Source organism: Chiloscyllium punctatum, chromosome 17 (assembly GCF_047496795.1).
Source record: "Chiloscyllium punctatum isolate Juve2018m chromosome 17, sChiPun1.3, whole genome shotgun sequence".
Classification (NCBI taxonomy): domain Eukaryota; kingdom Metazoa; phylum Chordata; class Chondrichthyes; order Orectolobiformes; family Hemiscylliidae; genus Chiloscyllium; species Chiloscyllium punctatum.
Window position 1 is genome coordinate 50,842,982 of NC_092755.1, and position 13,508 is coordinate 50,856,489.

Here is a 13,508-nt window from a genome sequence, read left to right on the forward strand (position 1 = left end):
TTCTTAAATAGTTATCACTAATGTGTACAGTATTCTAGATTGTCTCACCAGTACTCTGTATAACTGGATAATAGCCTCCTTCCTTGTGTATTCAGCTCCCCTTGTCATAAATTAGTTCTTTGCTTTCCAAATTACATACTGTGCCTGCATACTAACCTTGTGTGATTCATGCATGAGGGCACCCAAGTATTTGCAGCTGTGTTGATTTTACATTATTGATTATTTTTCCTTGCTCCACAGCTCTTTGCACAGTGTTGCAACTCACTGAGAGACTGCTTTTAGACCTTCCAGAAATCAAGGGCCAGTACGTAATAATTTCACTTTCACATGTTGCATTCTTCTGTGTCCACCAGTGTGAGCTGTTTGTATATCTGTAGCTGGATAGTAAGTTAATGAGTGTTCCTACACAGAAGTCCAGAACTTCTAAATGTTCAAGGAACTGTGAATTACTTCCATCCAAAGCAGGCACGATGTATACGCACACACAATCTTGTGTAGTCACAGTTGACATTTCTATTTGAAAAAATGGTGAATAAAGAGTATGTCGAATGAGTGTAGATTCTGAAGCTATATCAAATGTCTCAAGACCCCGCAGTGATCAATTGGCAACTCCAATAGATGCATTTTCAAACTTAATTGTACTGAATTGTTTCTGAAATCTTGTTTTTAATTTCATGAAATGCTCCTTAAGATAAAAGTTTGTGATTAGCATAGGTTTTAAGTAACAACCCATAAATTTATGTTGTAATCTGATCTTTGTGCTATAGTTGCTTCTAAGATCATTTTGAGTGTGTTAATATGCTAGGTGATGCATCCTTCATTGCAAATTATGTGATCTTTGCTATTTGCAGGATGTACCACAAAGCCCTCGTTGTTGTGCTGCTGAGTAAAACGTGGCGAGTTCGGAAACAGGCTCAGCAGACAGTCAGGAAGTTACTGTCATCTCTCGGTGGTGTTAAGCTAGCATATGGGCTACTGGAAGAGCTCCAAATCATTCTGAGCACCCACAAGGTCTGTCATTTCTTTTAGTGAAGACAAGTTTACATAGATCATCTGGTATGCTCTTCTTTTAACAATTTTGGAATATTAGTTGAAAATCTAAAGGACATGCAATTCTGCACTTCAAGCTAGTATAATCAAGCTAGCCACAGTAATCCCTGATGAAGGGCTTACACCCGAAACATCGATTCTCCTGTTCCTTGGATGCTGCCTGACCTGCTGTGCTTTTCCAGCACCACACTCTTGACAGTGATCACTTGAACCATTTTCAATGTTAATAGATTTGTGACTATCTGTGATACTGGATAAAATACTCCACTCTTTCTATATTTGATAAGATCAAGTGTATAATTTCCTGTCAATTCTTGCCTGCCCCCAAAATTAACCTTTGAGCACCAACTGATAAGTCCACTGAGTGAATGCCTTTGATTGTAAGAGTAAAGTTGTCGCACCCAAGATAAACTCAAAAGATGTGTGCTAGAGAATTTACTCCTCCTCCCATGCCACCTCCCCAGAAAACAACAACGTGAAGTGGTGATTCCTTGAGGCATATATATATCATAGTTTAGATGATCCTGGGGTCTTATGTAAATTTAGGTATGAAACTCACCTAAATTAACTTCCATTTTGTGGGTTTTTTTAACTACTACATATTGGACATTCATATATTGCAAACTCATGTCTAGATTTGGGCCTTCAGATGAAAATTCTTTGATAGGAAAGAATATTTTCTTTGATTCATTAACTACCTGAAAGATTATGGAGCAGTGTGGAGAGCCCTGTAAAGCTCTCTACATGTGAGTAGCTATTATAAACTAACATTATGTCAATACTTATTTTGACAGTGGTCTGTAGTGAATTGCATGGATGCTGTCATGTTGCTGGTAAAGCTCAAATTTACTGCATTAAAACACAAATCAAAGAAATAATGTCTTTCCACTAGATTCTTCCTCAGGAGGGGTTGGTGACTGAATCGGGTGAACCAACAGAAGCCGGCAGGTCCTACGTTCCACCCAGAGTGCTGCTAGAGGCATTATGTGTGATAACAAGTATCCCAGGATTGGAGAATGATGTCAACGAGGCTGAGAAATTGGCCAGAAAAATAGTGTTTGTGGCACATCACCCTTCTATAGGTAAAAGAAAGTCTTAAATTGTTCTGAAGCATGTCACTAACTTTATTGCTTGAAACTTCATTGGCTTGTTAAGTGAAATATAAGCAGTTGACACAGTCTTCCCAAGATGTTTATGCCAGCATTTGTTCTAAGAGCCATCTGGTCTAATACCCATCTTCTGATGTTATTGGTTTGTGGCAATGAATTCTGTATTTCAACTATGCTCTGTTCAAAGAATTTGTTTCCCTATAGCTGTTTGAGTAATTCTAATTGTTTTTGCCTCCTTTGTCTGTCTTACTGAGCAGCGGAAGCAATTTATTATTCTTTAGTTTTCACCAAGTAATTTTCACGTTTTTAAGCCAGAGTGAAAAAGGGCTAACATTTGAAGTGTCTTTTCCCAGTACTAACCTGACAGTAATAGCTTCAGACTCTTGATTTACCATAGATTGCTGAAATTACAGTAGCATTTCTGCTGCATACCAACCATGTTAATTGCTGTTTTCTGTACAGTTCATTTCTTTCTCACTGACGGATCTATTTGATCATGACTTTTCTCTACTGAGCTATATTCTTAGCAGGATAGCTGAGTGACAATTTTAAATGTATAAAAATTTACACATTCACTAGTTTTGGCCTCACTTTTGTACCCAAGTTGTTTGGTTTGGTGACTCATCCATGTTTACTGTTTGATGGATTTGTTTAAGGATCAAATTTCATAGCCCCATCAGTTAGAAGTTGATACTGGAGATATCTGTCATAGATTATGATGCTTCTCACTGTGTGTCAAGACTCTATCACTTGGTGAAAGGAATACTGGAGTCTCTATTCGCCTACAAGCTTCTGTTTATAGTCTCAAATATTTTGTACTGTGTTCAACAAAAGAGAGTCCCTTCTTCATCCTGTCCCAATTATAAATGATAGTTTAATTACTTTTTAATTAACCTATTCCAACATTCCATGGCATACTTCCAAGGCAATTTGGGATTTTGACCCTGACTCTGTACCACAAGACCCTCCCAGCTGTAATATATTTCTGTGTGAGCTGAGGTGGTTTCCTAGTTAATACCCATCTGAATATAATTAACCACTCAATGATAGCAATTATTATTACATCACCCCCAAAGATAAATTTTATGGCATGAAACAAAATTATAAATTGCTGGAAAAACTCAGCAGATCTTGTGGCATGTGTGGAGAGAAAGCAGAGTTAATGTTTCAAGTCCAGTGACCCTCCTTCAGAACCCAAACTTGACAAAACTCACTTCCACAGCCATATCACCTTCCTCAGTGACTGCCTCTGGCTCAGATTTGCCCGATGTGGATTCTGTCTCAAGTTTCATCCTTGCTATTTTGAATCCGCACAGGATCACAGGTATCTACGTGACATACAACATTCCTGAAACAGCTGTTCTCACCACATCCCGGGAAGAAAGAAAACGCTGCTTTCTCTCCACAGATGCTGCCAGACCTGAGATTTTATAACAATTTCTGATTTTGTTTCTGATTTCCAGCATCTTCAGTTCTTTGTTTTTTTTTAATGGCGTGAAATACGCACATTGCGACACATTTTATTTTCTCTGTTAGAATATTTCAAAATCACTTGAAAATTCGACCTGTGCCAGTAGTCCTGATGGCATTTTTAGTGGTGAAGGAAAAATGTGGGAAGCTGATTTTGTTTCCACATGCACAACAGGTCTAGGGAACAGGTAAGCATTTGGTCTAAGCATTTACTTTTTTATAAGCAATGGCGACACAGATTATATTTTTTTTGAATCTCCTGTTTCTTTTATTAAACAAATTACAAACAGTTTACAAAAAACATTTACAGCTGTACACACAAGACAGCAATTTTACAAAGGGAGAGGAGCAGCAAAGCTAAGCCCCAAACCCTACCATTCAACCATTTTACAGAGAGATGAGGACAAACCTCAAATCCCAGTTCCACATATGACAAGACAGTGACAATGACATTTGTACATTAGACAATGCTGTTACATACAAAAGCTTACACCGATTATAAACTGGGTAATGTTGCATGTTGTATAAACTCAGGCCAAGATTTTATTATAGTATATGCATAGACCCAAATCCCTTCTATCTTCAGAACATTCTCACGGGTCAGGAACAATGTAACATGTGGAGATGCTCAAAAGCAGGAGCTGGTCACTCCAGAACTTGTCATATTGCCTGACAACAGTATGTATTCTCAGCAATAGCAGAGTCTGGGAAACAGGTTTTATTGTTTGACGCAAAGGGTGGTGCGTGTATGAGATGAGCTGCCTGCGGAAGTGGTAGAGGCTGGTGCAAGTGCAACATTTAAAAGGCATCTGACTGGGTATATGAATAAGAAGGGTTTAGAGAGATATGGGCCAAGTGTTGGCAAATGGGACTAGATTAATTAAGGGTATCTGACCGGTATGGTCAAGTTGGACCGAAGGGTCTGTTTGCGTGCTGTCCATCTTTGTCATTTAATAGCCCAGATCTTACAATCAAAGTCAAAACTGAAATGATGGCATTGAGCACAGCTTTCCATGAATGCTGCGCACAAAAGTCAAGTGATCTCTGTGAGAGAAAATTCACACCACAATGTTAGTTTGAATCTTGGGCCAAGTCAAGAGAATCTCTTGAGTCCCAGCAGCAATAATGTCATCATGCAGGATAAGATCCATGCACATTGTGAACTTGGTAAACTATTCAAAATCCAATTACGCCTCATTCAATAAGATATAGTCTTTTCAAGTGTATATACAGTGTGTCGCTATTAGAGAATATTGAAAGTTTGGTGATTTCTAATTAATTGTAGTATACAGGGATTTCAACAACAGTCTCTGTTGAAGGTTAGAATCATTAATAATTGTTAGGACCAAAAGAAAGCAAATCAAATCAGCCTTCCTGTCGATGTATTAGTAACACAATGAAATTGACATGGTCAGTGACCCTCAAAATTTGACCAATTGTTCCTAGCCAGACTCTATGAATAATAGATTTTTGACACAATGTTTATACCTTAAAAAGAAATTAACAATTTATTACGAAAACTGCAACTTTAGCAGGATAAAGTTAAATAATAAGCTAATCTAATTAATATCTTTAATCTAAACCCAATCTTCTTTAATCAAAACCCCACTGTCATACAGGCAGACTTACAAAGTTAAGGAATAAATGCAAAAGAAAAGAATTATGATTTGCCATGGATGCCAAGCTTTCAAATCCTGAGATAATGCACAGGCACCTAACTATATATCTAATTTCAAAGCCACTGATGAATGTAGACAGCTCAGTATATCTATTTATTGTAGACAGGGATACTTTTCTCAGAACATTCAGCAAATCTTTAACTGGCCAGACAACTAGAGAGAGTAAAACTTAGCAGCCAATCCTGAAGCTTCCAAAAATCATTCTGCACATGCCAAAACTGATCAAAACCAGCTTACTCCCTCCTTTTTCTTTCTTTAATCAATATTATCTGTTTATGGATAGTTAGCATTGTTCCTCCCTCAATTGATCAGATTAGATCCCCTAGGGGATGGAAATAGGCCCTTTGGCCCAACAAGTCCACTCCGACCCTCCGAAGAGTAACCCACCCAGACCCATTCACCGTATTTATCCCTGACTGATGCACCTAACACTATAGAGCAATTTAGCATGACCAATTTACCTGACCTGCACAGTTTTGGACTGTGGAAGGAAACCGGAGCACCCAGAGGAAACCCACACAGACGCTGGGAGAATGTGTAAACTCCACACAGACAGTCGCCCGAGGAAAGAATTGAACCCAGGTCCCTGGCTCTGAGGCAGCAGTGCTAGCCACTGTGCCGCCCCAATTGATCAACTCCACATTCAACCAGTTGTCACCCATGGACATGGCAATATACAGTGTTGAATTGTCCATAGTGTTCCTCAGGTTAAAAGTTACGTTATCTTCTAGATCAGGGCAGCAACAAACATTTTGCTTTTGTTTAAAGCATACAGTTGGTCAAAGTAGCCCTAACCTCAACTCGCAGCTCCACCAAAAATTGAGAAAAATAAAAGAAGAATTCAATGTTTGGGAGAAGATTTGTAGCTCGGGTGCTCGTTGTTGTGGAACACAACCACAACAATAAAAGAAGAATAGCAAGCATCGCTACACAGTATTTTCTGGATTTTCATGTTTAATTATTTGTCAGTTCAAAGTTGCTGTCAGTTTCAGAGAAATAATGACAGTGAAGGCTAACAATTTTGCGAGGTGGCCTTGATGGTAGCCTATTAAGTCTCCAGCTGCTTGAACTCTGTGCACATACCTTCAATAGAGAATACCAGTGTCACAACCCTACCATGCAACCCAGTAAACCTCAAGAAATGCATAAACAAATGCTGACAACTCGACCCATAATATCTATTTCCATTCATCAAAATTGTCCATATCCTCTCATCTCATTGTATTTAAAGCCTAAAGAACACCCTGGTTTCCTTTTTCTTATCTCTCCCTTCCCCTACTCCTGCTATGGTCTCTCAACAATCAATTGATTGAGTTACTTTTCAGATTTATTAAAACGTTGATCTCATTTTTGAGGCTTTTTTGGATTTTGAGCTTCACAAACTAGATCGGAGTTCCAGTGTTAAAGCCATTTTGTTTCTATGTTTCTCAATTAGCTGAAGCTAGCAATGCTGCTGTAGATTTGCTGCTCCCACTGAGAATTGATTTTTGGGTCTCATCCATAAATATCAGTACCGTTTAAGTTAGATTCTTCTTCGGCTGTTCTGTTACCATAAATAAAATCACTAAATTGTAATCTTCTTTATTTAATGTTGACTAATGCTCAGAGACATAATGGTGTGTTTGTGTTCTTAAGCAGAGTTGTTGAATTGCCAGCTCTTCTTTTGGACCTATTCTTGGCCCAGTTTATACAATGATGGTTCCTTATTGGAATTTTCTTGAGTTTATTCATAAGAAAATAGATTTTTGGCTGTACAGCAGTATATACTTGAGTACAGAGAACAAATAGGTGAAGTTACCGTATGTATGGATACAAATGCAACTGATCTTATTCTGCGGTATGGAGGATCATAGTTCATATGAAGGTGAAATGAGTTGGACTTTATAATTCACACCTTCAGGCAGGTTCTCTTGCCTGTTCCCAATGACACTGACACTTTTGTTTTGCAGAGGCTGCTCAAACAGGACTGTGGTTGGCTGTTCTCCTCAGACTGAAGTTGGACCCTGCTGAGTTTGTTAAAAAGCATCTGAGTGACATCCTGCCCAGTGTCACCGCCCAGTCTGTCAAAAACCAAGTAAGTAAATGTGACTGTTTTGTGGTCTGACTCTTTTTGTAATTTTTAAAAAAATATTATAAATGCCAGTAATCCAGATTTGAAGATGCAGGTGTTGGACTGGGGTGTACAAAGTTAAAAATCACAACACCAGATTAAAGTCCAACAGGTCTATTTGGAAGCAGGAACATAAATAGAAACCGCGGGAACGACACAGTGGCTCAGTGGTTAGCATTGCTGCCTCACAGCGCCAGGGACCCGGGTTCAATTCGGGTGACTGTCTGTGGAGTTTGCGCATTCTCCTCGTGTCTACGTGGATTTCCTCTGGGTGTTCCGGTTTTCTCCCACAGTCCAAAGATGTGCAGGTTAGGTGAATTGACCATGCTAAATTGTCTATAACATTAGTCAGAGGGAAATAGGTCTGGATAGGTTACTCTTTGAAGGGTCGGTGTGAACTTGTTGAGTCGAAGGGCCTGTTTCCACACTGTAGATAATCTAATCTAATCATTAACTGAATGCAGTCAGACAGGATCAGCATAACATGGTTACCAATGTGTAGAACATCAATTGATTCAAGGTTGTTTGGCTGTCAGGATTTCCTGCAGCAAATTGTGTGGTCTTTTTTCTTAACTTCTTTCTCTGTACGAGTAAGTTTAGGAGTTATAAGTGATGTATTAAATAACTTGTGCATTTCTGACCTAATTTTTCACCATTCATTCTACCTTACTTCCCAATCACTTAGAGTAATAGAGTGAATGTTCAGAACTTCGTTCCAGTATTTCAATTTTCTTATACGATTGAATGCTATTTCATTAAACTGACTAAAATTGGAATATCTATGTGTTTTATGTACTGACAAATTCTTTTCCATACTATTATCACTAATCCCTGAGTGACATAAATATTAGGTCACAGGCATTGGTTTTGTCTGTGTCCCACCCACTCTTCATCCTTTTACATAATTAAATTTTCCCAGATAGAAAGCTCACAGACTTAACTCTGTTTCTCTCTCCATGGATGCTATCTAACCTGGAGGGTGTTTTTCATTTTTTCTTTGTTTCAAATTTACAATGTCCATCATATTATGCTTTTCACAGTATATGAAGTTGCTGGCTCAGTACATTTTTTTTTCCCATTGCCTGGGGACATTATAGCAAGGATAACATTTGGCACTAAGCCCTAACTGACTCTTAAGTTGGCAGGAGAAGAATCATTTAGAACTGTCTGTTAGTAAGTTTGCAAATGACACTGAAATAGGCAGTATCATGAACAGTGAGCAAGGTTATCAGAAATTGCAGCAGGACCTTGATGAGCTGGGGGAGTTGGCTGAGAAATGGTAAATAGAGTTTAATATAGATTTGTGAGAGGTCTTGCATTTTGAAAGTCGAACCAAGGTCAGAGTTTCATGATGCATAGTAGGCCCTTGGAATTCAGGTGCATAGTTCTCTAAAAGTGGAGTCACAGCTAGGCAGGGCAGTGAAGAAGACTTTTGACACACTGGCCTTCATCAGCCAGGGCATTGAGCGTAGAAGCTGTGAAGTTATGTTGCAGTTGCACAGGACATTTGTGTGGCCGCACTTGCGTATTGTGTTCACTTTTGGTCACCTTGCTATAGGAAGGATGTTATTAAACTGGAAAGAGTGCAGAAGAGATTTACAAGGATATTGCCAGGACTCGGGGGTCTGAATTATATGGAGGGGTTGGACAAGCTAGGACTTTTTTCTTTTGAGGTAGGAGACTGAAGGGGGGGATCTTATAGAAGTGTATAAGATCATGAGAGGCATGGATAGAGTGAATGCACTCAATCTTTTTCCCCAGGGTTAGGGAATCGAGGACTGGAGGGCATCAGTTTAAGGTTAGAGGGGAAAGAATAAAAGGGAACCTGAGGGGCAATTTTTTTTTAAAACACAGAAGCTGCCAGTGGAAGTGGCCGAGGCGGGGACATTAACAACATTTAAAAGACATTTGGACAAATACATGGATAGGAAGGGTTTAGATGGATATGTGCCAAGTGCAGGGAAATGGGGTTAGCGTGGCTGGCATGGACTAGTTTGGACCAAGGGGCCTGACTCTATGCTGTAGGACTGTATGACTCTTATCCTTTGTGTCCTCAACACAGCCCAGATAATTCATAACTTTTTAATGTGCAATCACTGTGGTGCAGATTTGACCTGGCCAGTTTTACACACACCAATTCCCTCCAACTGCACATCAATGAAATGACTAGTTAACATGTAATAAAGTGTTAAATTTGATTGTGTATTGTGGATGTTGCTGGCAAGGTGAGCATTTATTGCCCATTCCTAATTGCCCTGGAGAAGGTGGGGGTGAGTTGCCTTCTTGACCTGCTGCCAGAGGGAGGGAGCATCGGGAGACCCCAGTGCTTTTTAGGGAGACAGTGCAGTTAATTTGGCAACAGTGAAAGAGCGGCGATATAGTTCCAAGTCAGGGTGGTGAGAGGTTTGGAGGGAATACTTAGTGTTCCCATGTTTTAGTTGCCCTGTCCTTGTAAGTGGTAGAGGCTGACAGTTTGAATATGCTGTCAAAGGAGCCATGGTGAGTTACTTATTGATAACCTATTAATTTCCAACTTTGAATTTGGTCATCTGTATACTTTGCCCCTCCTCCTGCTTTTTAACCTGTATCTTTGAACAGAAAGATTGACAAAAAAGCAATGCTCTTTATGCAGTGGTTTGCAAGAAGTATTCATGTAAGTCAAACTTATAAACAGAAAATTATTCCCAGCAAAAGATTGTCATCAACCTAACACTTCCTTGTCCTTTTACTTAATACTTTTTGAAAGTCATCTAACCTAGCAATTTGCTAAAATAGTCAATTCTTTATGTGGAAGTTACAACAGTATTCAGCATTACGGCAAAAATTTGCATTTACTTGGAATTTTAATGTAGCAAAACGTCCTATGGTTCTTTACAATATAAATTGTAGAATATGTAAATAAGGTTGACACTGAGCCAAAGGAGGCATTCAGACAAGTGACCAACTGCTTGATCATAGAGGTGGGTTTTACACAGTGTCTTATGGCGTAAGAGGTGGAAAGGTAGAGCCTTATGCAGAGAAATTGGAACTTGGAGCCCAGGAAGACTGCAAATGCTGGGGAAGAAAGGAAATGGGGGTTTGTAGGAACATGGTTACTAAATGAAAATGGTTATCAAGCATAAATTCTGGTTTTAAAAAAAAAGTATTTTTTGGTGGCAGCAAGCACAGGTTTAATTTGACTGTTCTACTTGTTTCATAGGCCATTATAAATGCTGTGGCCTCCATGTCTGTCTTTGCTTCATCAGTTGTATTGCCACATGTGAGTGGCCTGGTTGCAAGCATGTTTGGAAATCCTGCTTTCCATCAAGTGACTAATGAGGAGTATAAGATCATGCTGGTTCCTGAGGGAGAGCTGTACGACAAGTCCCTCATCCAAATGTAAGTCATCATGGATAGGTCATTATTTCACATACTTACTCAGTGTGGACAAAATATTAGGAGTTTGTCAAAGTAGATAGGGAAGTAACATTGAATGGACCTTTAGAAATCAATATCTGTGCTTGACAACCATTTCAACAAGGTTTTATGTCATTTTCTTCTTTGCCATGAGTAAAGTGAGGTATAATAATAAAGTCTTGGGCTTTTGTCCCAATTTGCTTTAAAAGTTGCTGGTGCAGCTGTTATTTTTGGTTGCAGAGTTTGCTTCTACCTCTTTGAGGAGCAATGCTGCTCTAATATATAACAGTTCACACCTTGAAGTGTTTGTTGCTGTCAACCTGTGGGCATCTCGCTCGAACAGTTTAATAAAGAAGGATAATTTATGTCTTCCAGTCAGTCTACCTGTTGTCATTCCATTTAAGGTGTTCAGTCCACCAAACAACTATGTTTGTTTGAGGTATCTTTCAGAGATGCTTTTTCATGTTCCTGGAGCAGGTGGGACTTGAACTCATGCCCACTGGTTCAGAGAAAGGAATACTGTCACTTTGCCCCAAAAACCCTAACAACTTTATTTAAAGGCATAGAAATGTGGAGAACTGATGCAGGACAAACTATTCTGAATAATGCGCTAAGTCTGCCAGGTACATAGAGTTATAGAGCTGTACAGCATGGAAATAGACCCTTCAGTCAAATCCGTCCATGCTGACCAGATATCCTAAATTAATCTAGTCCCCTTTGCCAGCATTTTGCCCATGTCCCTCCAAATCTTTCCTATTCCTATACCAATCCAAATGGTTTTTAAATATTGTAATTGTACCAGCCTCCACAATTTCCTCTGGCAGCTCATTCCATACACGTACCACCCTCTGTGTGAAAGAGTTGCCCCTTAGGTCCCCTTTACATCTTTCCCCTCTCACCTTAAACCTATGCCCTCTAATTCTGGACTCCCCCACTCTGGGGAAAAGGCCTTTTCCATTCATCCTATCCATGTCCCTCATGATTTTATAAGGTCACCCCTCAGCCTGCAACGTTCCAGGGAAAACAACCTGAGCCAATTCAGCCTGTCGCTAAGCTCAAATCCCTCCAACCCTGATAATATCCTTCTAAATCTTTTCTGAGCCCTTTAAAGTTTCACAACATCCTATACGAGGGAAACCGGAATCGCATGCAGTATTCCAAAAGTGGCGTAACCAATGTCATGTACAGCCATAACGTAACCTTCCAACTCCTATAGTCAATGCACTGACCAATAAAGCGTCGTTTTCATTATCCTATCTATCTGCGATTCCACTGTCAAGGAGCTGTGAATCTGCATTCCAAGGTCTCTTTGTTCAGCAATGCTCCCCAGGACCTGATTTGCCTTTCCAAAATACAACACCTCGCGTCTATTATATTGGCTGACTACGATAGAACCTTTTACTTCTCTCATATGCAGCTTGCAGAAGCTTGTTTTAAGAATGCATTTGTCCTGCCTAAACTTAAACTGTACCAATTACAGAAATCAATATTTTGTTATATTTGATTTATTTTGTCTGCAGTGTTGTAAATGTGTTCTCAAATTCCATGGTTAACATTAATTGGAGGTTTGCTTATTTGCTCTCACATTGAGAACCTCCTAACTCCCCAAGCATGTCCACCATCTACAAGGCACATGTCAGGAATGTGATGGAATATTCTCCACTTACCTGGATAGGTTGAGCTGCAACAACGCAAGAAGCTTGATGCTATCTAAGACAAAGCAGCCACTTCACTGGCACTACATTCACATCCTCTGTTATTGACGCTCAGTAGCAACAATGTGTACCATTTTCTGGTAACTGGTAGCCCCCAGGATGGGTTGTGGAATAGATGTTTTGATGGTTGATCTTTTTCTTCTGGCCAATTTGTGTGTTTGTAAGTTTTGAGGATTCTTTCTATTCTGTACTAGTGCACAGCAAGAAACCACAAAGAAAGCCAATCTGAAACGGGAAAATAAAGCTTATTCCTTTAAGGAGCAAATCATTGACATGGAACTTAAGGAGGTAATTAACAATTTATTTATAACTCTTAGCCTGCTATGTAATTTTCTTTCTTTACATAGCATAAATAACTCTGCTTTCCTCTCACAAGCCTACCCTACAATGTGAATTTGTATTCATCATTGGAATAAACCAGGGCCTCATATCAAAAACAAATTCAAAATGCTGTCAACTTTTAACGCAATTTCTCATAAACTCTCTGAAATAGGTTTTGTTAATTTTCCATTATTATGACTTGCACTGAGATATTTTGCTGATATCAAACAGACAAAATATCAGATACAATAAACACTGTGAATATGTGGGAAGTGTTTTATTAACATCCAGTTCTAATTATAAATTTCGTGGCTTTAAAAAGCAGCTTGTTAAATATAGACTACCTTTCATTTGTAATTAATTGGTGTGTCACTGCACATTCTAACATTGTTTCAAAATAAAACCATTTGTGATAGGAGATTAAAAAGAAGAAAGGTCTGAAGGACGAGGTGCAGCTGAGCAACAAACAGAAGGAACTCCTGCAGTGTCAGCTGGAGAAAGAGTCTATGATCAGGAAGCAACTTCAGCAGGTACAGAGAAACTCCAATACCACCAGAACCAAAGTCTTGCTTTTACAGATACTTTAGTTCTAAAATGTTTAATTTTGGATAATTTTTCGTTTCCTCAAAAGGCAAGGAATTAATTCATATGCACCCTA

At 39.1% G+C, this 13,508-nt stretch overlaps 1 protein-coding gene across 2 annotated transcripts in view; it reads left to right on the forward strand.

Annotated features, from left to right (window-relative positions):
• Positions 1-13,508, forward strand: part of gcn1 (GCN1 activator of EIF2AK4) — a 127,134-nt gene that overhangs the window by 41,467 nt on the left and 72,159 nt on the right. For both annotated transcript variants that reach the window (XM_072587104.1, XM_072587105.1), the window contains 7 exons: positions 241-304; positions 852-1,011; positions 1,943-2,132; positions 7,258-7,382; positions 10,618-10,796; positions 12,724-12,817; positions 13,267-13,380. In XM_072587104.1, the coding sequence (XP_072443205.1) occupies positions 241-304; positions 852-1,011; positions 1,943-2,132; positions 7,258-7,382; positions 10,618-10,796; positions 12,724-12,817; positions 13,267-13,380 (926 nt within the window). The remainder of the gene's footprint in view (positions 1-240; positions 305-851; positions 1,012-1,942; positions 2,133-7,257; positions 7,383-10,617; positions 10,797-12,723; positions 12,818-13,266; positions 13,381-13,508) is intronic.